The sequence below is a fragment of the Bos indicus x Bos taurus genome, chromosome 2 (assembly GCF_003369695.1).
Source record: "Bos indicus x Bos taurus breed Angus x Brahman F1 hybrid chromosome 2, Bos_hybrid_MaternalHap_v2.0, whole genome shotgun sequence".
Classification (NCBI taxonomy): Eukaryota; Metazoa; Chordata; class Mammalia; order Artiodactyla; family Bovidae; genus Bos; species Bos indicus x Bos taurus.
Genome location: NC_040077.1, coordinates 71750586 through 71773457, shown reverse-complemented (window position 1 = coordinate 71773457; position 22872 = coordinate 71750586). Strand labels below are relative to the sequence as shown.

The following is a 22872-nucleotide window of genomic DNA, read 5'->3' as shown; positions in this document are numbered from 1 at the left end:
CTCTCAAAAGGAGTAACAGTAAGTGGCATATAGACACTAGGTGGCGCTAGTGGTAAAGAACTCACCTGCCAAGGCAGGAGACAAAAGAGACGTGTCAGTCCCTGGGTGGGGAAGAGCCCCTGGAAGAGGGCATGGCAAGCCACTCCAGTATTTTTGCCTGGAAAATCCATGCACAGAGGAGCCTGGCGGGCTACAGTCACAGGGTCACAAAGTCAGACATGACTGAAGCCACTTAGCATGCATTTATAAAATGGATAACTAATGAGAATCTACTATATAGCTCAAGGAACTCTACTGAATGGTCTGTGGTGACCTATATGGAAATCCAAAAAAGAGGGAATATATATATACACATAGCCGATTTACTCAGCTGTACAGCAGAAACACAGCACTGTAAAGCAACTCTGCTGCTGCTAAGTCACTTCAATCATGTCTGACTCTGTGCGACCCCATAGACGGCAGCCCACCAGGCTCCCCCGTCCCTGGGATTCTCCAGACAAGAACACTGGAGTGGGTTGCCATTTCCTTCTCCAATGCATGAAAGTGAAAAGTGAAAGTGAATTTGCTCAGTCGTGTCCGACTCTTAGCGACCCCATGGACTGCAGCTTACTAGGCTCCTCTGTCCGTGGGATTTTCCAGGCAAGAGTACTGGAGTGGGGTGCCATTGCCTTCTACTCCAAAAAAATTAATTAAAAAAAGAAATAACAATGTTCATGGATAACTGAATTAAAACCAAATAATAGTATCCTTGAATCCATGTGTAAGTAGAGAGATAAAAGTTCTTCCTGTAGAGTACCAACTAATTGGTTTAGAATGATGGTTAGCAGGTCGCCATTTCTAACAACTGTAATAACTCATTTTCACCATTAGGTGCAAGTTTGTTGGGAAAGAGAATATTTACACAAAGTATCTGACATTTTTTCAATTACAAAGGAAAATAACCTTACACAAGGTATTTAATAACTTTTCAATTATCAAAAAAAAAAAAAAGAACTTCCTTAGTGCAAAGACATACTTTAACTCAGTAAAGTAACACTATTAGTGACGGACAGAGTGACGTCAAGTACCCTGTGACATGATGCACTACAGGCACGGTGTCTGAGAGAAAGACATATACAGACACATCAAAATTTCCTTGCCAAAAATGCCTAACTTGAATAGTGAGTAAACAATCAGTTAAATCCAAATTAGGGACATTATATGAAACAATAACTTTGTACTACTAGGAATGCTAATGTTACAAAAGATGAACAGAGGCCAAGGAACTGCTGCAGATTAAAACGCTCAAGAATCAAAACAACACTGATGTAGAATCCTGAGTCGGACCACAGAAGTTGCTCTGAAAGACAGTGTGAGGACACCGAGGAAGCCTGAATGAGGACCGTGTGTATTAGCTAACAACAGGGTGTTACATTCGATTCCCTGGATGCACGTGGTAAGCGCTTTGTACACAGACCACAGAAAATAATGTTATCACTCTAAAAAAATATACTGCTGAAGAATTTGGGTGGGAAGGCTAAAAATCTACAGAAATTAACTCTTGGCTGGTCAGGAAAAAAATCTAGCCTTGCCTTAGATTTCCCTACAACAAAGTCATCTTCTAAGAGTGTATCATAAAAATAAGAAAAAAGAAAAATAAAAAGAGCATATAAGAACACATCCCTCCCGTACTCAAAATCCACCACAGGCTCCCCAGTGCACATGGAATAAAATCCAAATTCAGTCCAGTTGCTCATTCGTGTCCAACTCTTTGTGACCCCATGGACTGCAGCACGCCAGGCTTCCCTCAGTTCAGTTCAGTCACTCAGTCGTGTCCAACTCTCTGCGACCCCATGAATTGCAGCATACCTGGCCTCCCTGTCCATCACCAACTCCTGGAGTTCACTCAGACTCACGTCCATCAAGTCAGTGATGCCATCCAGCCATCTCATCCTCTGCCGTCCCCTTCTCCTCCTGCCCCCAATCCCTCCCAGCATCAGAGTCTTTTCCAATGAGTCAACTCTTCCCATGAGGTGGCCAAAGTATGGATGTGAGAGTTGGACTGTGAAGAAGGCTGAGCGCCAAATAATTGATGCTTTTGAACTGTGGTGTTGGAGAAGACTCTTGAGAGTCCCTTGGACTACAAGGAGATCCAACCAGTCCATTCCGAAGAAGATCAGCCCTGGGATTTCTTTGGAAGGAATGATGCTAAAGCTGAAACTCCAGTACTTTGGCCACCTCATGCGAAGAGTTGACTCATTGGAAAAGACTCCATCACCAACTCCCTGAGTTTAGTCAAACTCATGTCCATTGATGGATTATTATCCCTGATATATAACGCCCCACCTGCCTGGTCCCCTGCCTAGCACCCTCAGAACCTTTATCAAACCAGCATCTTCCTCACTTATGCTCCATCCACTTTCCTTTCTACCCTCAAAAGGCAACTCAAAGGCCCCTGTGCCAGGAATAACCCTGCCCGAGTTATTCCTTCTCTTCTGGATGGCTGACCCTTACACATGTCAACTGAAGGATCTCCTCGAACACCTGCCTGCCCCTCCCCCTACAGTCACTCACACTGACATCATTTTATTTTCCTCACAACATTTACTACTACTGAAACCCCAGCACCTTCATCTGTTTGTATAACTATTATCAGTCTCCTTCACTAGAATGTAAGTGTCGTGAGTAGGAATTGATGTCTTTCTTGCTCACTACTGTTTTCTAAAATACAGGCCAGTGACTGTATACAGCAGGTACTCAACAACCAGTCACTGAATAACTGAGTTATTAACTTCTATGTGTACCAAGACACAAACTATAGTTTAATGATAATGAAAATCCTCATGAAATCTCAAATGTTCATTTAGGAGGCATTCAAAACAGAAGAGTCCAAAATAAAATAGTGTAACTTTAAATGGTTAGTACTAAGGAGGAAAAAGGAAAGAAAAAACAAGGTCTGTCAACTTTCTATAAACACACCATCACTAGGTCAGGAGACATACAAAAACAACACTCCACACATCCCCTCTGACTTCCAATCTATTTCATTTCAAGGTAAAAGAGGGGTTAAGGGGGACAGAATGTGTAAAGAAGGGGAGATGGATTAAAAGCAGCACACCCATTGTGAGTGACATCAGCAACATTTTCAATCTTTTCCAAACTTTGTCTCAAAACAAAGCCAAAAAGGTAATAGAATTCATTCCCCGCCCCCTATCTTCCACTAAAACTGTGGTTGATACACCTGAGTCACAAAGATTCTGAGCAAACAATCTTTCCTCACTCACCACCACACCCCTGAGTACAGGCTGTGATTTATCTCAAGGCTGCTTGTGTGGGTTACTGAGATTTTAATGGGTAACTTCAGATAAAACACCTCTCCTGACTGAAGCCTGTCTGCAAAAACCATGTGAGGATTTATCTCATTTTTGGATAACTTGTTACAGGGCTTACCCCTAACCACCCAAACAGGCTCACTGCAGTCTCTCTTCTCAAGGGAAATACACATGTCATTCAAACAGAATATTCTTACTGCCCTTCATCCAGAAAGATGAACTTAACTGTCCCACTGCAACTTACAAATAGACAGGATTACCATTTACAAATACGCAAGTTTCAACAGAGAATTTTTTTAAATGTAATTATATAAAAGTGAGTAATTCATCCCTGAGCATCCCATTTTCTGTAGATGTAAACTACAAAACTTACTTTTTATTCTCTCTAAAAGAGAGAAACAACTAATTGTCCTGGTAAAGAGTTGTTCATACATTGAAGACTTATTTAATGTAAATGTCACTGTGCATTATTTTCACTCTATACATTCTGTCTCACGTAGATAGGGACAAACATAGACAATGCACCAGAACATTCAAGCAAATGTTAGTTCTTTGAAAAAACTTAATACTCAGATTTCCCTCCAGGGAAATTAAAAAAAAAAAACCCACAAACAAAAAAGGAGACAAAATTTCAGAAGCTATAGGTAAGTAAGATTGTTATAGCCAATTTTTTAAATGGGCAAGGATGTGAATAGACACATCTTCAAAGAAATATGCAAATGGCCAGTATGTTTACAAAAATTCCAACATCATTAGCCTCCTGAAAATGCAAATCAAAGTCACAAGGAGATACAACACCCTCACAACAACTGGGATGGCTGTAATGAAAATGTCATGTAAACTGGTACACTTGCTTTGGAAAACAATATGGCAGTTCAAAACATTAAACACAGTTACCATATGACTGGGCAATTTCACTCCTATGTATGTGCATGCCTGAAAGGAATGCACATACATGTTTATTAAAAAAAGAAGCAAATACATTAAAGTTCCTGGCTGCCATAAAGTAGAAACCCAATGTCCACCAAATGATGGACAAAATGCTGTATATTATACAAGGGAATTTACTGAGCCGTTGAAAGGAATCAAATACCGATACAGGCTACCACATGGATGAGTCTTAGAAACATCGTGCTAAGTGAAAGAAGCCAGACACAAGAGGTCACATATTGTACGAGTCTATTTATAGGAAATGCCCAGAATGAACAAATCCAGAAACAGTAGATTAGTGCTTGCAGGCCTGGGGGAGAGGAGAGTGGGCAGTAACTGCTAACAGGTGAGGGTTTCCTTGGAAGATGATGAAAAATGTTCTGGAATTTGCGAAGTGGTGATGGCTGTAAAACTTCTGTGAATACACTTAAGTCTGTAAAGACAAGTGAGATGTTACACTTTCACTCTGCAGCTTCTGGCAACGTTGCTGTACACAGCCATTCTTCAACATACACAAAGGAATATACAAGGGCATTATCACGTCTGTCCACCGCCTTCCTTTTCATGGACACTTACCTGAATACATTGAAGCTATCTGTCTTGTTCCCCATGTCATTTTAATCCATACTTACTTATTCAAAGTAGTACACGCTAGCTAAGAAAACCAATGTCTCCTTCACACCACTCTCTGAAAATTCACTCTTTATCCAGGTGCATTTTCTGTGCACCTTACAAATAGACACATGGGTTGGCGGCTTTTACAGAAGTGGGGACATACCTCAAGGAGTCACTTCACTAGAGTTTGTTAACTCAACAATGTAGCACTGACACACTCCAATAAGCAGCTCCTGTAGATTTTCCTCATTTCTTAACAATTACAGTATGGATACAGCATGACTTAATTATCCCAATCTCCCATCAACTGACAATGACTCTTCACAATGCCTCCAGAGTACACTTTCTAAAGAAATACAGGCCTCACAGTTTTTCACTGTGATGGAGCATGTCAGCATAGCAGACAGCAGTCTGGGCCCTAAGACTAAGCTGAGTCTGAAGCTCAGCCATACCCTCTACTAGCAACATGGCTTTGGAGAAGTTACACACCCTCATTGTGCCTGATTTCTTCACTGGCCTAAATGTCTTACAGATTTGTATTAGAATTCAGTGACTGGCTGGGTTAAATAATAACTGCCGTTAACTCCAGAATGAGGCCAGGCACAGAAGCACTCAAATGTCAGTTTGTCATTATTACTAAACATCCTCACGAATTCTGTACTAACTACTCAAACCCCATTCATCACTCCTCGACTGTAACTTGCCCTGAAAGAAAGTGAAAGTTGCTCAGTCATGTCCAACGTTTTGCAACCCAATGGATTATAGCCTGCCAGGATTCTCTGTCCATGGACTTCCCCAGGCAAGAATACTGGAGTGGGTAGCCATTCTCCTCTCCAGGGGATCTTCTCCAACTCAGGGATGGAAACCAGGTCTCCCACATTGCAGGCAGATTCTTTACTATCTGAGCCACCAGGGAAGCCCATAACTTGCCTATGCTACCTTGAAATTTTCTTTTGCTACAGTCCTCTGGTCCACAAGTGTTCCTGCTTCTGTGTGTCCCTCAAAATCTGATGTAAATGTTAGGAAGCCTTCTTTAGCTTCCAACTTATCTACCTTCTATGACCTCACTTAATGACTTTGTACTTGTACGTTATTTGTAAATCTGCTCTTCTCCATAACTAGAGTGTAAACATCTTGAAGCCAGGGACATCATTTTGACTATCCCTTCATCATCAAGTGTGACAAACCATCAACTACCGTTTACGGAGTGCTGAGCCCAGGACTGCTCTAGGCATGGGGGAGTATACAAAATGCATTCCCTTGACAGAGCTGACATTCTATTAAAGGATGTAAAGATGACAAAAAAGAAAACATACCCAAAAAATAAAGAAAGAAAACATATATGTAACATGAAACAAAGAGAAAAAAATGAACAAGGTAACAGGGACACAAAATGCAAAGAAGGTTGGGGGCCCATTATTATTTTAGAGTTCAGCAATGTTCTCTGGTAAGAAGCCTGAAGGTGTCAGAATGAACCACAGGAGATTCAAGGAAGGAATATCTAGGCAGAGATAAAGTGCAGAAATCCAGAGATGGAACACGCAGAGTACGTCTCTGACCAAGTCTTTTGAGGAAGGTGAGCAAAGTCAAGGAGTAGGAAAAATTACTTTTTTGTCAACATGTAGATTTTAGGTTTTAGTCTGAGATGAGGACCTTGGACGGTCTGAGCAGAAGCAGAACGTGATATAGTCTAAACTATAATTAATGGGGAGCATGAGACAGGCGCCAAGGGCGACGGGAGACGAGGTTAAGACAAATTATATGGAAACAGGGCAGGAGCAGTAAACAGTGACAAGCAAACTCTGGATATAAAGTCAGAACTGGCAGAATTTATTGACTGATGAGAAAGAGGAGGAGCCAAGACGATGACAAGGTGCTGAGATCTAAGCCAGCGCTTCCTGTGCCTCAGTGTGAGGAGCATCTCCAGGAGAGCACGTGAAACAGCACTGGGCCTCACTGGGGCCAGTCCATCTGGACACAGGAGGGCAGACCGAGCACAGATGATCTGACAGAGAGACATTAATCCACCATCAGATTGTAAGATGTACAGGAGATCACTTCTGATGGCTTGTCTTCTCAGTGAACAGGAAGCAAGGTCATGACCTGAGACTGAGTGAATGAGAAGCAAGGAGATGGTGGAGGTTTACAAGAGGAGACATTACTGCCACCAAGTGGGAAAATCGACAGATTCAGGATTTCAGCAGCATTCAAGGTCTGAAACTTGAGCTCAATAGCCAACATTTAAAGTCAGACTATTTAATGATATGGCATTTCACATTTCCCATCCAAATGCACAGAGGACAGAAATGGATTTACCCAGGATTATTTGGAGAAGGAAATGGCAACCCACTTGTGTTCTTGCCTGGAGAATCCCAGGGACGGGGGAGCCTGGTGGGCTGCCATCTATGGGGTCGCACACAGAATCAGACACGACTGAAGTGATGCAGCAGCAGCAGCAGCAGCAGCAGCCCCAGAATTTAGCTAGATATGTACAATTGGGGCGGGGGGAAGGGGGGCTTCCCTGGTGGCTCAGTGGTAAAGAATCCACCTGCCAATGCAGGAATAGTGGGTTTGATCCCTGGGTTGGGAAGATCCCCTGGAGAAGGAAATGACAACCCACTCCAGTATTCTTGCCTGAGAAATCCCAGACAGAGGAGTCTGGCAGGCTACACAGTCCATGGGGTCAAACAAGAGTTGGGCACCACTAAGCAACTAAAGAGCACAAGTACATAAGGGGAAGGATCATGGAAAGTGACTGTGTGTGTGAGGAAGAGAAAGGAGGTGGTGTTCTGGTAGATATTCAGCAAATGCTGAGGTGAATCAGAAAAGAAGACAGCGATACGAGATTCCCAAAATCTTTCACTTAAAACCTTGCAGTACTAGCCCCAGGTCTCTTCACCAAATCCAAACTCCTCCAACTGCCAGTCCATGTCTTTCCAACCCATTCAAGCACTGGTTGGTGCTACTGCTCCAGCATAACAGGCGTTTCAGCCACAGAATCAATCTGCAAACCCTCTGGTACCAAGGCTTCCCAGGACTCTGCTGGAAGAAGTTGGTCCCCAACCAGAAAGAATTAACACAAGTTGTTAAAAATGGGTCTTATCTCTAAACTAGCAGAAGTGAAGTGAGTCGCTCAGTGGTGTCCGACTTTGCGACCCCATGGACTGTATCAGTTCAGTCAGTCATGTCCAACTCTTTGTGACCCGATGAACCACAGCATGCCAGGCCTCCCTGTCCATCACCAACTCCCAGAGTCCATCCAAACCCATGTCCATTGAGTCCGTGATGCCATCCAACCATCTCATCCTCTGTCGTCCCCTTCTCCTCCTGCCCTCAGTCTTTCCCAGCATCAGGGTCTTTTCAAATGAGTCAGCTCTTCGCATCAGGTGCCCAGAGTATTGGAGTTTCAGCTTCAAAATCAGTCCTACCAATGTACACCCAGGACTGATCTCTAGGATGGACTGGTTGGATCTCCCTGCAGTCCAAGGGACTCTCAAGAGTCTTCTCCAATACCACAGTTCAAAAGCATTAATTCTTTGGTACTCAGCTTTCTTCATAGTCCAACTCTCACACCCATACATGACCACAGGAAAAACCATAGCCTTGACTAGATGGACCTTTGTTGGCAAAGTAACGTCTCTGCTTTTGAATATTCTGTCTAGGTTGGTCATAACTTTCCTTCCAAGGAGTAAGCGTCTTTTAATTTCATGGCTGCAGTCACCATCTGCAGTGATTTTGGAGCCCCAAAAAATTAAGTCAGGCACTGTTTCCACTGTTTCCCCATCTATTTCCCATGAAGTGATGGGACCGGATGCCATGATCTTCATTTTCTGAACGTTGAGCTTTAAGCCAACTTTTTCACTCTCCTCTTTGACTTTCATCAAGAGGCTCTTTAGTTCGTCTTCACTTTCTGCCGTAAGGGTGGTGTCATCTGCATATCTGAGATTCTTGATATTTCTCCCGACAATCTTGATTCCAGCTTGTGCTTCCTCCAGCCCAGCGTTTCTCATGATGTACTGTGCATATAAGTTAAATAATCAGGGTGACAATATACAGCCTTGATGTACTCCTTTTTCTATTTGGAACCAGTCTGTTGTTCCATGTCCAGTTCTAACTGTATAGTCCATGGAATTCTCCAGGCCAGAATACTGTAGTGGGTAGCCTTTCCCTTCTCCAGGGGAATCTTCCCAACCCAGGGATCAAACCCAGGTTTCCAATATTGCAGGCAGCTTCTTTACTAGCTGAGCCACAAGGGAAGTCCAAACTAGCAAGCCTGCAATTAAATAATCACTGAAGCTAGTGGCTGGGCTTCAACTGTAACTTTGCTGTAGGAAATTCTTCTGTGTAATAATATAGATTCTGATGGTATTCACATGCTGGATGTGTCCACAGTTCTCTGGATGCCCCTCTAACTAGCTCCACAAGAAAAACCAAGGTAGCAGCTGTCTTCCTATATCATCTCACCTTTCATTCTTTTCTTTTGTTCCATCCCTAATAATTTGAATAGTTTCCATTATATATTAATAATAATCAGTTGTGTCTGTAGATCAAGCCTTTATTAAGAAATCTGCAACTTCTTACAAATCCTAATCATACTCTGGTATATACCTTATTTGTTTTTAACATATTAAAACTAGTTAAAGACAAACAAACAGGAATTCCTTTGACAACAAGAAATTAGGTCTATAGCTGCTGAACCTGTTTTCAAGAGGAGGAGTATAGGTTTGTTACACCACCAAGGGAGGCTCCAGTCACACTCCTTAGAGAATGTTGTTCACTGAGTCAAGTATCTCTTCCCATGCCAATGTAAACAAAATGCTGGCCAGCTGTCAGGAACAAAACAGAAAAAGTTCACTCAAGCACCATCACCCAGAATTAAGGCCATGGCTTGCTGTTAGGAGAACAGAGGCTTATGTAATCTTCTAAAAACAAAAAGTCTGTGACAACAATTTCTTCTTGAAAAAGAGGAACACTTAATTTTCCACTTTAGTGTAAGTAATAAAATACATCATTAAACTTTTTTTCCTTTCTGCAATCTCTTTTGAAATTTTCTCTTCTCTAATTTCACTCATTATCTGAGGCTCATATGATCCTCCCACCAGCGCAAAGAGCTCAAAGGAGCTAGTGTGTTACAAATTAGCAGGGGTCAAGAATTGAAGAAAGACATTTCGATATTTGGCAAAACTAATACAATATTGTAAAGTTTAAAAATAAAATAAAATTAAAAATAAATAAATAAATAAAACTAAATTGTAGAATTGAAAAAAAAAAAAGAATTGAAGAATTGAAGTCATATAACACATTTTCCACATGCCTGTGCCCTAGTATCTTTACCATCGAGGTAAATGTCAGCTGAGCAAGACAGAATTCTCACAATGATTTCATGTGACTAAAGTAAAAGTTAATTTATATGACGAGAGGAGGAAAAAGATTTATGTTCTTGAAAAGGAGAAGCTGAGGAAGAACGCCATACCTAAATTCACATGATTCATAACATCTAGAAAAGATCTGACAAATCACATTTTATGCATGAGACAGAGGCGCATGGAGAGAGGGACTTCCCCACCACAGACGTATCTTCACATTCGGTCCCTTACATAAGACCATCTCACATGCAAGCATTCACAGCAATTCTGGAAGCAAGGTATAACTGATAATGTGGTATGATGTATATTAAAATTAAGAAGTATGTGGGGGTAAAGAGATTAAATATCATTGGCACAAGATGATTTTATTTCTCCAAATCCATATAAGTCCTGTATACCATGGATATAAAATAAATTAATGCAATGTGATATTTTCAAACTCAATATTCAAAGCTCAGCACACGAAACATAATGGTCTTTCAAAGCAGTTAATGATGATTTACAAGTGAAGAGTCTGCTCCAACCAAGACAGAGCACTGTGGTTCAAGTGCTGACCACTCCACCATCAGAGCACACGGCCTTAACACAGGACAACCGTCTTCCCACTTCTCAGTTTACGTCTGTGAATGTGTACAGAAAGGGGATCAAAGCAGAGGGGATCAAAGTGTCTTCTTATGCCTATAAAGCCAGTCATTGCATAATACCCTTCTTCCTCATCAAACCCCAAACACTAGAGCCCTCCGCTCCTTACCCTTTCGTCTATTTTCCTGTTTCACAAGACAGAAAGATGAAACACGGGATATCAAGACACATGAAAGTTATAAACCCAGGTTACTAAACATAATTATTTTTTAGCAAATCAACAAATATGCAAAAATCTAGTACGTAAGAGAAACTCCCATAATTAAGGCTCAGCTAATGGTTTTATCCCATGAAATAAGCTGCCTCCCTGTCCTCCATTCAGGAGAAACATAAGCTGTATAACCCTGACATGTTTACATGGCACCTTCTACATCCTGAGCAATTTTAACAATAAAGAATGATACAAATGTCATGAATACCAATAGCTTCCAAGTCAACACTTTAAATAAAAGAGCCCCCACTTAAAAATGATCTAAATTATACTGATATTACAATATTTGTACACAGGCTGCTTTTTTCTCTGTAAAATTACAGACACATATATAATAGGATAAAGTTTGTTTTTCTCTGTAAATTCATCAAAATGTGTGAATACCCTATTAAGATCAGAAATGTCAGATTATACTCAGAGATAGGTAAATGCCTCAGAAGTGCTTTTACCATTGAAAGAAATAATGATCTTAAGAAGCTCATGTATTTTCATGCATCAAAGTGTAAAGGTCACTTTGCTATCTTTGCTGTTTCTATAAAAATGCAGCTGACACAAAACCAACTTAATTCAAGATGTTAAAATTAGTTAAACAAAATTAGCCAAAGCCCTGAAGTTGAATCACATGATCTTGGTGTTCTGGGCTGATGGATCCCTCTGATCAAAAGGAGAGTAAACAGCCAAGTAAGGTGCTTCTGGAGTGTTATTAGGTCCCCAATCAACGACGTAGGATCACTGACCTTTTAGACAGAATAAAATGCAGAGTATAAAAAGGTTGGTGACAATTTATTTAATTTAGGTTAAGCTGCTAATGAACTCTTCATACCTCGGAAACAATTTATATATCCATCTTGAAAATACCAGCAGGAAATATTCCCAACATTTACACTCTGAGATCCTGGAGCACAGGAACTTGTATGAAGTAGAAAGGTTTGATTCTATGACCGTTCAGCCTTAGCCCTTCACTCCCCTACCCTTTGCTACCTTCTTGCCCTGTCACCCCTCCAACCCAGTCTCTATCAGCAGGAATTTTCAATTATGATCCTCCCACTGCTGCAAAGAGCTATTTTATAACAATGTTTTCAAACAAAGGAAAACCATGTGATTCTTCCATTATTTAAATGTAACAGTATTAACTTAAATTCTAAGTACAGAAATGACCACTTTTACTATAAACAGAAGAGTTTATTCTTCAATCACAATCCTTCTGTACTTCCCCAAGTTAAGATTCTGGGTAAGATGAATATGAGGCATTATATCAGGAGTTCAGACTTTAAGATTAATTTTAAAGTGAGAGAAGTCAAGCCTTAGGACTTTCTAAGAGACCAGAAAGCTGTGTTGATATTATGCCTCTTTCTGGTTTCTATTATATAGTAAGGTTTTAATCATATTCATACCCATGAAATCTTTTCTTAAATGGAACAAATCAGAGTTTCTGTGTTTAAAATGTTATGATTCAAATTCCCTTAAAAAAAAAAGCATCACCATTGACAATAAGAATCTGAGCTATGTAAAATCTAGCAGAATCATGAGGGGTACACATTAGTGGCCATGTTTAAGCACGCTATGATGACAGCCTTCCAGAGTTTTCAGCTGGGCTATTTAAGATATGTATCTGCTCATATGTAGATACATTAAAGAATACTTATATATGACTTAATAAATTCAGATTGAAACCTGCCTATAAATTAAATTCCCTAAATATTACTTACTTCTGATTATTTATGTCTTATACGGACAAGTTGTATTGTATTTGCAACTAAGAACCCACTAATATAAGGCCCTCTGAAACTTTACCTTCATCTAGCAGAGACAGTAAGACTGACCACTGAGGTGAGCAGAATAGTACACAAGTTATGTTGTTTTTAATTAAATCTTCATTATCTTGATGTATTATGAATTCTCAGACAATAAAATGACTCTCTATATATACAGGTTAAACGTTTAAAAATTTTGTTAAAATTTTTTAAACTCTAAAAAGACAAAAGAAATTCTTCCCTTTATATCATCTCCCATTACATCAGAAATATATTTCTTCCAGTTAATTTGCCTCTATGAGTTAAATCAAAGAGCACAATTACATTCTGAAGTTCATAAAGGACCAAAAATAATAACATATGCAAAAATTGATTAAAAGTGATATGCATTAAGTATTAAAGGTGATACAGTTTTGGCTTCAGAATTTTATTTTAGAGGTTGTGCAAGGCCAGATTATGAACCTGTTTGCAAACCTGGGAAATCTATCAGATGCATGAGATAAAAGAGAAAAGTGAAAAGGCAAAAGTAAATACATGTTCCATTTGTACAACCATTCAGTAGTAATATAACCATTCAGCTCACCATTGATTAATCAGTTAATCATGCAAAAGTAACCATTCAGACTCCTCTCTTTACATGAAGCACATTATAGTGATTTCTAGACCTTCTGTTAATTTAAAATACTTGTGTTTATTAAAAAGTAAGTTTTAAATTTAATATTACAGTAATTAAATTATAGAACCTCAGGCACTCAACTGAAATTAAGACTTAGGTCACTTCAGAAGTATTAAAAATAGTGTGTAAGACTGGTCTATAAAAGTATCACCACAGGCTGATCCACCTGGCCTGGACATACTCCCTTCTGTGTGTACTTTCAGTGGGACTGATTCTTCTCACTTCCATCTACTGGTACTGCATGGAGGCTGGGGTGATAATGGGCAGCTTATTCATAAACACAAATCTTCTCCTGAAAAATCTTCTAAGTGATGTGTTAACATGTTAAAATCACGAAAAAATCTTTCCAAAATATCCTTTGCAACACAAAAATATTTGTCACTATCACTGATGGCATATAGCTTCTTCAGATCCTTTTCCCTTTCACAGAAGATTTCAATTACAAACAACACTACCCAACGAGTGATTCAGTGTAAAATATCTTCTCCCAAATTTTCTTAATATGATTGATCCTCTATAAACTCTAGAAATGTATACCATCAACTTGCACAACAAAGTCCTAGTGCCCAAGAGGCTCAACACTCATATGTCAGTCATGGCTGCAGGGCCAGGAAAATGAGCATTCTGCTGGGCTCCTGCATTCTTCACATTGTGCTCATGGACAAAGGCAGGATAGTTTCTAGGTGCAGGATGGGGTGGGGACAAGGCCCTTGTGTCCCACTGGTTTCCACCACGTTGAGAGCGATCACCGGCAGCCGAGAGCCTGGATGGTTGGGGTGGGAGGGGAGCACAGTTAGTCAACAGGAGAAGATGAAGGTGTAAGAGGTAATAAAGAAGGCCATGTGACCAGCATGCACCACTGCTACGAGCAGTTACCAGCATCTACTCCATGCAATGAGAACATCCAAGAACAACAAATGGGGAAATCCACAAAGTTACATGTAGTAGAAAATGGCAATATGGAAATATGCACAAGTAATCAGAATCAGGTGAATTAAATAAAGAAGGAAATTCACAGAGACCAAGACACTTTGTATCTGTCCCTGATATCGTTATCAAAATCAAAGGCAGAAAAGTTGCCTGAGGTCCTAATGAGAAGAAAAAATGCTTATAATCTATTTCATTCAAGTATCAGAAAGGACAATTTTACATAAGGACAAAGCCACATACAGCAAAGGGCAATTGTGAAAACTTATTTCACAAATCAAGTGGCATAAAACTGAAGTCCAGGAAACAAAATTCAGAAAGAACATTAAAAAAAAAATCTGCCCTCACAGAGGCTGTGTAATTGGACATCAATGTTTCCAATTAACAATGGAGAAACACTGTTTCTTCTACAGTGAATGAAATTCAACAGGTACAGATAATGTGATGAGAAAAAGCCCCTCCAAGAAAGTGTTAATGCCTTTTATCACAATTGCTATAAACAACATATGAAAGTAAGAGAGTGAAACATGCAAAGAAGCAGTTTCTGATTAGAAATGATCAAAGTCCTCCAGTAGAAAGAACACATTTGCCAGAGTTTTGTGCATGACCAAAAGGGCAGCACACATTTAAGGTAACTACAAAGGGAAAAAATCACCTCAATTATAAAAATGTCTAAGGACAGACATTCTATTCAACTAAGGCATGCATCTTCACCTTTCTTCCTTAAGGAAACTGAAAATAAATTAGCTAAAAGGATTTTCAGAACAAATTTGGAAGCCTTTTTCGTTTTTTTTTTTTAAACAATAAAATTATCATCTTTCCTTCAACTGCAATACAAGCTGTTCATCAGATCTAACCCAGAAAACTCACAGCCCGCAATCTAGGGTCTCTAAAAATTTAGAAAATTTGGTTTATATTCTCCCCTACATATGCAAGATTTTCCACATAGTATTCAGTTTTGTTTATAAGTAGATAATGGGCTTTAAATACATAAATTCTCAAAAGATAGTTTAAATATTGGGTAATTCTATACTGACATACCAAATCATTCACTCAAATAATGGTGTCATTTAGAAGATATCAGCCATAAAAAGCTACAGAACTGAACAAAGAGTACATTTAGATTAAACTGGTTAAAAGTTATCTACCAGAAATAGAATAGTCCATTATTCCACCCAACCGTCCAAACCCAGGGAGCATTTCCAAATTTTATTAATATCACTTTCTAAAGGAGGACTGTTTTAGATTCATGTGAAAGTATTAGAATCAGAACATGCAGAAATAGAAATTAAAATGTAGATTCATCTTAAGGCTGGGGAACCCATCAGCTCCAAGACAGGCCAGCTCTATGCTTAGTCCCAGGTCTTGCTGACACACACTGAGGCATGCTGGGCCTGAGGGCCACCACTGTGCTCCATTTCCACAAAAGCAGTCACAATACAGTTATATAAAGAAGGACATACAGCTCCAAATTTATTTTTCTTGAAATTCAATACTCAGAGAATCAGCATTCTCTTTTTTAATGCTGCATCAAAGGAACTGAGTAATGCCTAACAAATCAAATAGATTTAAATATGTACCAATTAAAATTGAGAAGCTAAAGATTTAAACATTATACAGATACAAACAAACCAGACTCTCATTCCATATTAACATAAAATGTAAGCATGTATTAAATGAGCTCTTTTTTAGTTGAAATCTCAGTACTATGTTTCTTTGCCAAAGACTTGGCGGTAACAGAGAGACAAAACACAGCCTCTTACTGGAGCTGTGTTTTCAGTAAGAAACCACAGAAACTGTTTTTAATGGCTTAAAAAAATAAAGACTAAAATTTGACATGTAGAAGCCTTGCTGTTTATCCTTTAAGTGTGTGCCCACATGCACACACACACACAAAGTACCCTTATCATATTCTCAAGTAGAAAGGGCGGGGGAGGGTCATCGGAAAACACGAGGGCAAAAACCCCTTGATCTTAGAAACTTATCAAGTTATTTGGAACTGAAGCAAAAATATGCCCAATCATCAAGAGCAAAGCACCTTGCTGTTAGTTAAGCCAAAATAACAGTGAAAAACAATTACATAGCAAAGACTGAAAATAATCACCAACCACTGTTGACCCACCACCATGAAGGAAGAGCTGGTTGCACAGAAAGCTGACCCAAACCTTGAGATCACCAACAGAAACTCATTAGATTTCAGGTAAACAAACTGAGAGCAAGAGAAAAAGAGAAAAATCCTATCAATTATCAAAGTTCATATCATAAACAGACAAAACTTGAACAGATGATGCCCAACATGACCACTCAATCAAATAATCCCCAAGGAGCCCCCCAGGCCACATGTATTTATTTGGGAAGGGATGAAACCCCTGGATTAATCCCATAAGCCACAAAGTATCCATATTTGTACACTCACTATTAGTCTAAAAAAAAAACCAAAAAAAACAGACCCTGGGACTCTAAACAAAGGAAGTATCTTCCCATCATTAGATTATTTCTCCACCCCTTCCCCATGGAATATTTCATGCTTTGTTCTATTGGACTATAATTATGGTTCTGTTTTGGCTTTATCTCCTCCAGTCTTTAATAAAGAAACCACATCCAAAGCAATAGCATCATGTTGTGTAGAATAACATGGAATGAAGACATGATCCTTATGGATCTGGGAAAAGGTCCTATCAAGTAGCACTAAAGTCTTTTTCAACAGAAAACCACTGCCACTCCCAGCTCACACTAACCAGTCAGGAGAGCCATCTCACAGGCTTCAGTGACACTGTCACCCTGCTTCATCTGCATCCCTAACTCATCCCAAAAACAACATGCTTTTTTTGTCACCTTACAAATATGAATAATTTGCTTTCAATCATATTTCAAGTAGTCTAAGATTATGGCTGGGGATTCAGAACACCCTTAGGCAAGCAACACTTTATTTTGGTTTAATGAATAAACGAACCATTTCTTGTCATGCTGGTCTGCTCCAGGACTCTTTGGAAGATTCTCGACCTCCACTACCACAGGACCAGAAGGAATCACAGGCACAGTGGACCTCACACCCCAAGCCTTTGGACAAAAATTATAAAAGATCTCTTCACCAGTAAGTAGAATATTAACATGAAATACTAGCTACACAGTGAGCAGATACAACAGTAATAAACATAGCAATAAACAAATGCTTGAAAGTTATATACCACCTTTGGGACAGATAATCATCTAACTGAATATTGGTATTTTTTCATTTTACAGGATTTACAAGGTCAGAAAATGTTTTATTATAACATTAAAACCTTTTCTAACATCTTAAGAGAATAAAGTAACAGGTCTCATACTGTTGAGCCATTTTACAGATAAAAAGAAAATGCACAAAATTTTTCTGAGGTTACACCAGTATGAAAACTGAATTAATAATACTATTGTTTATCATATTGATAGTGTTCTAGTGTTTTAGAAGCTTAATACTCTCTTACCTGTTGGGAACCATTACTCTGAGCTGAAACATTGTTGTGAACACTGTAATGGGGGAAAAAAAAAATAAAGAAAAAAATTACCATGAGCACCCAAAATTAAGAATGGACGATGTCCAGAATACATCTGCTTTTACTGGCAAACACTTTTCTGCTCATATGATATTCCCATATACCTGTATTCTACTTGTGCTTTAGATATATACGTCACTATTAATCTTGTTTATTCACTGGACAACATCTGTCAAAGACAACAAAATAAAGACAGCTGCACAAATGATTCCTTAAGGCATTAAGTACAAACACCCACACAAACTTACCTGTCACTTCTTCTGTATATTCCTACCCTCTAAAGATTTTCCAAGGTCATTCAGCATTTTATAACTCAATAGACCTTACTATAAACTTAGAAGCTTCTCTATACACCCTTCTCCTCCAAATGATTTGTAAGTATGCATTTAAATCTTTAGTTTAGACTGTGCTCATTCCCTTCCCACTACCCCCAAAAAAGCACTTAAAAAAACTCAGCATATAATACAACATAATAAACAGAAACAAACCTCAAAGCTGGCAAAAAAAAGAACAAATATTCAACAAGAACCCGAAGATGAGATACTAACACAACAGAGTAAAGTAAATAAAAGAGTTTACTGACTTCAGACCTTCTAAAATGAGCATAACTAGTATCCCGAGAAAAGGAATTCAGCTAAGGTAACTGAAAATATATTCAGTGTCATTAAAAAAAAAAAAAAAAACTTCTCTGAAAGTGAGAAAAATAATCTATAGATTTAACAAGAACATTGTATTCCAAGGAGATGAAATGTAGAATTAAATACATTCAGTTCCTTATTGTTATACTGCTGACCTTCAAGAACAAGGAAACACTTCAGAGAAGAGTTTAAGGAGATGTAAAAGCACATCACTGCCAGTATCAGGCTAGCACAGAGTTCTCCATGGCAATCCTCAAAGAATACCATACCCAGCCAGGATGTCATGCCAGCAACAGGAAATGGGCAAAGCTTCACAAACACAAAATAAACTCTGAATACAGGATCCAGGAGCCTTCTCAGAGAGGGAGAACAAAACATAAGTAAATGATGATGAAAGACAACCAATTAAGAAAGAACTCAAGATGAAAAGGCCTTGCTAAAAGGCTGGGGGAGGAAGAGTAACCATTTTATATCTCATATTTTACTAACCACAGCTCTATTACAAGTCAAGTCAGCAGAACAAGCACCTCTACTGCCTGGATTCAAATCAAAACAGCACCACTAGCTTTGCTCTCTGAACTGCAGTTTCCTTATTTGCATGGAGCTCTTAGCAAAGCACAAAGAACAGTGACAAATACAACTAAACAAACAAACAAATTAAATCTTTTAAAATATATATGTTTAGTGTAGAATCTGTTGCCAGAGCCACTGGGAAACAAAACACCTGTCAGGCAGAATTTCTTTTACTAATCTTGCTGTAATTCCCAAAACACACTGTATTATATATTAAGGAACTCTTAAATCTCCACGTTAATGAAAACCCACTCAATCTGTATGGTTCAGAAATGACACATTACTCTGTGGCCCTTTGGTTACACTCTGAAGCTTTTCTTTGAACTGGGAATAACTCCAGTAGGTGATAGGTAAAAGATGAAGAAATACCATGAGAGAAAAAAAAGCACTTATAATAAGTGATACAGGACTCTCACTCCCTATTTTAGAACAACATGGAAGACAGGAAGCACTGTTTTCTCATCACTCCGCTAGTATGAAAGTAACAGATTACTTTTCGTTACTGACCCAATGCAGCTCCTTTTTAAAGAAATGTTTTGCTCTAATGCCTTCTCTATGTATCACTTCTTACACCATTTCTTCTTTTCCTCTTTTCTGTCTTCAAGTCTGTTCACTAAGTCTGTGCAAGAAGTACTAATAAATGAAATGTGAACTGTCCTTTAAAATGTCACCTCTTCCTAAGATAGTTTACATTGTCAAGACCTATGAGGGAGTAGTTAGAAACTAACCTCAGCCAATTTAAAAACCTGTTATTCAAACAAGCACAGTTTTTCAGGTCAAATAGTTGTGCTTTTTCAAACAGTACTGTTTTCCATGGTTCACTGGAGAAGCTGCTCATGCAAACAGAAACCCAAGGGCAGGAATGAAAGGGCATTCCTGCCAGTCCCAGCTCAGGGTCTCTCAAGCACTGTCAGGAGCAGAGCTCAGTAACTTTCAGGAGAGTGGCCCTCCTCTACATTTCATTCCTAAAAATTTATTCTAATTAAAAAGTAATAAAGTATCTGCTTAAATACCCCATTTTTGCTCTGTTTTCCAGAGCCAAAAGCATTGCTCAGGAAGACACAGTAAAATTTAACTAAGGTTAAACCAATCTCAATTCTAGAAAAGAGACTATATAGTCATATTCACTTTTTGGTCAGAAATATGTATTTCAGAAAAATTAAAAGGACAAACTCCTGCAAATAAAATAAGTTAATTTTTCAACTACATATCACTGCTTGAACGCTTTCTTTTACATTTCTGCAAGAACCTCTTCACTTTAAGTTCTAATATTCTGTCCCAGCCTGTTTTTCAGGGAAGCAAAACATGATTAATTAAACAAACAAAAGACAAAATACTTTACACGGAACACCTCTTAACATTTCTCCACCATTCTTAAAAGCATAGCCTAAAAATAAACCCAAGAAAAACTAAAGTGCATAGCTCAGAAAACACAGAAAATGTTTTTACCTAACTAAAAATTCACAGGGCTTCTCTGGTGGCTCAGATGGTAATGCATCTGCCTGCAATGAAGGAGACTTGAGTTCAATCCTTGGGTTGGGAAGATCCCTGGAGAAGGAAATGGCAACCCACTCCAGTACTCTTGACTGGAAAATCCCATGGACAGAGGAGCCTGGTGAGATACAGTCCATGGGACTGCAAAGAGCCAGACACGACTCAGCAACTTAACACTTTCACTCTCAAAAACTTACAGTAGACAAAATCTCTCACCTTTCTCCTTACTCCTTACTGATTTATTTATTGTTAACAGCTTACTGACAGCTAAAGGAACTTTAGAGGAATCCTTACTCAAAAAGCAGAGTGCTTCTGTGATGAGTCACTAATCATAGCCTGGCTTTACTGGCTTTCTAAATGAAAACAAAACTGAATACGACATCGCAAGGTGAGACCAATCCTACTCAGCACCCAAAACAACTCCTTCTGAAGGAGCTCTAGTTATACATCTGCTGCACAGGAGATTATACAATTTTTTTTTTTTTTAAATGAGAACGAAACTAGATTTGTATGTCTTGAATCTGATAGTTTACCAGGCATTCCAGGAGGCTCTGCTTCACACCAATGGTTGAGAAGCATTACATGAAACTACACTACTACTACTAACTGAGTCATCAGAAGCAGGACTTCAAGAATCATGGTCTGAAGACGGGGCAAATCCTCTTCCCAGCAAAACAAACATTTGGCTGGTGAAATTGTTTTTAAAAAAATCATTAAAAGAATACATCAAATGGAGACATTTATTCAAGACAATCTACTCAGTCTGAAAGCTGAGTCTGGAATCTGAAACTCAGTTTTCTCTCCTCCTGGTTCTCCTGTGTTCAGTGTTGTGGGGGCCTTACTCCAGGTGGGTGAGGCCAAGAAGACAATTTGCTCCCTGCATCCAGAATGTAAATCAGCTATTTTAAATATACCTGAGAAGTAAAGAAACCACATGTGAAAAAATAAAAGTATGACAACACTGTGTTCACAAATAAAGAGTATTTTAAACAGAGAAATTATCTTTAAAAAAAAAAAAATTCTGGAGTTGAAATGTACCGTAACTGGAACAAAAAGTTCACTAGAGGAACACACAGCAGATTTTAGCAGACAAGAGAACCAGTAGCTTGAAGGTAGGTCAAATGAGATGATCTAGTCTGAGGCACAGAAAGAAAAAGAATGAGGGAACATGAACAGACTCAGAGGTCTGCAGGTCCCATCAGGAGAGCAACATGCATGTAATGGGAGTCCTGGAAGGAGAGGAGAAAGAGCAGGGGAAAAAATGTGAGAAATAATAAGTAAAAATTTTCCAAATTTGATAAAAACAGCTAAGCCATGGAAAAGCAACCAGAAGGGAACTGGACTGACCACACTTTTATCTGACTAAGTAGACTTTAATACAAAACAGTTACTAGAAAAAGAGAGGAAGAATAAAATAATCATAAACAACATATGCACCTCACAGGAAGTTCCAAATACATGAAGCACAAAGAAAGAACCAGACAACTAACTGGAGACTTTAACAGTCCACATTTCATAAAGGATAGGACTAGCCCAAGATCAATGATGAAATGGAAGTGAACAACAGTAACAATCAAGTAGACCTAACATATCTACAGGACATGACACTCAACAGCAGAATAAACAGTATTCTCAAGTACACATACATGAACCATTTTCCAAGATAAACTACATGCTGGGCCATAAAATAGGCTTTACAACTGTAAAGGGATCAAAATCATGTGAAGTACATTCTATAACCACAATGGAACAAAATAGAGAGAGAGGAAAATTTAACCTACAAATGTGTATGTTAAGCAAGATACTCCCGAGCAGTCAATAGGCCAAAGAAGCTATCACAAGAGAAATCAGAAAATAATTTGAAGGAATAAAAATGAAAATACAACAAAACAAAACTTATGAAATATGATTAAAGCAGTGCTTGGAGAGAAATTCACAGCTATAAATGTTATATTAAAACAATAAAGATCTCAAATCCCAATAAACTGATATTCCACCTAAAGACACCAGAAAAAGAAAACTAAATAAAAAGCAAGCAGAAGGAATGAAATAATATACCAGAGAGAAAGTTAACAAAATAGGATATAGAGCAAAACCAAAAGCTGGCTGAAACCAAATGAAACCAAAAGCTGGTTCTTCAAACAGGCCAACAAAACTGAGAAACCTTTATCTAGAGTGATCAAGGGAAAAAGAAACTCAAAG

The 22872-nt window shown here is 38.7% G+C and overlaps 1 protein-coding gene across 4 annotated transcripts in view; it reads right to left on the bottom strand.

The window, feature by feature from the left end:
- The window catches only part of EPB41L5 (erythrocyte membrane protein band 4.1 like 5), a 167924-nt gene that overhangs the window by 70949 nt on the left and 74103 nt on the right, over positions 1-22872 (bottom strand). For 3 of the 4 annotated variants that reach the window (XM_027562558.1, XM_027562547.1, XM_027562566.1), the window contains 2 exons: positions 17897-17939; positions 17386-17492 (listed from right to left, as the gene is read on the bottom strand). In XM_027562558.1, the coding sequence (XP_027418359.1) occupies positions 17386-17492; positions 17897-17939 (150 nt within the window). Of the gene's footprint in view, positions 1-10571; positions 14269-17385; positions 17493-17896; positions 17940-22872 lie in introns of those variants that run through there. The other variant, XM_027562576.1, reaches the window with a different exon arrangement.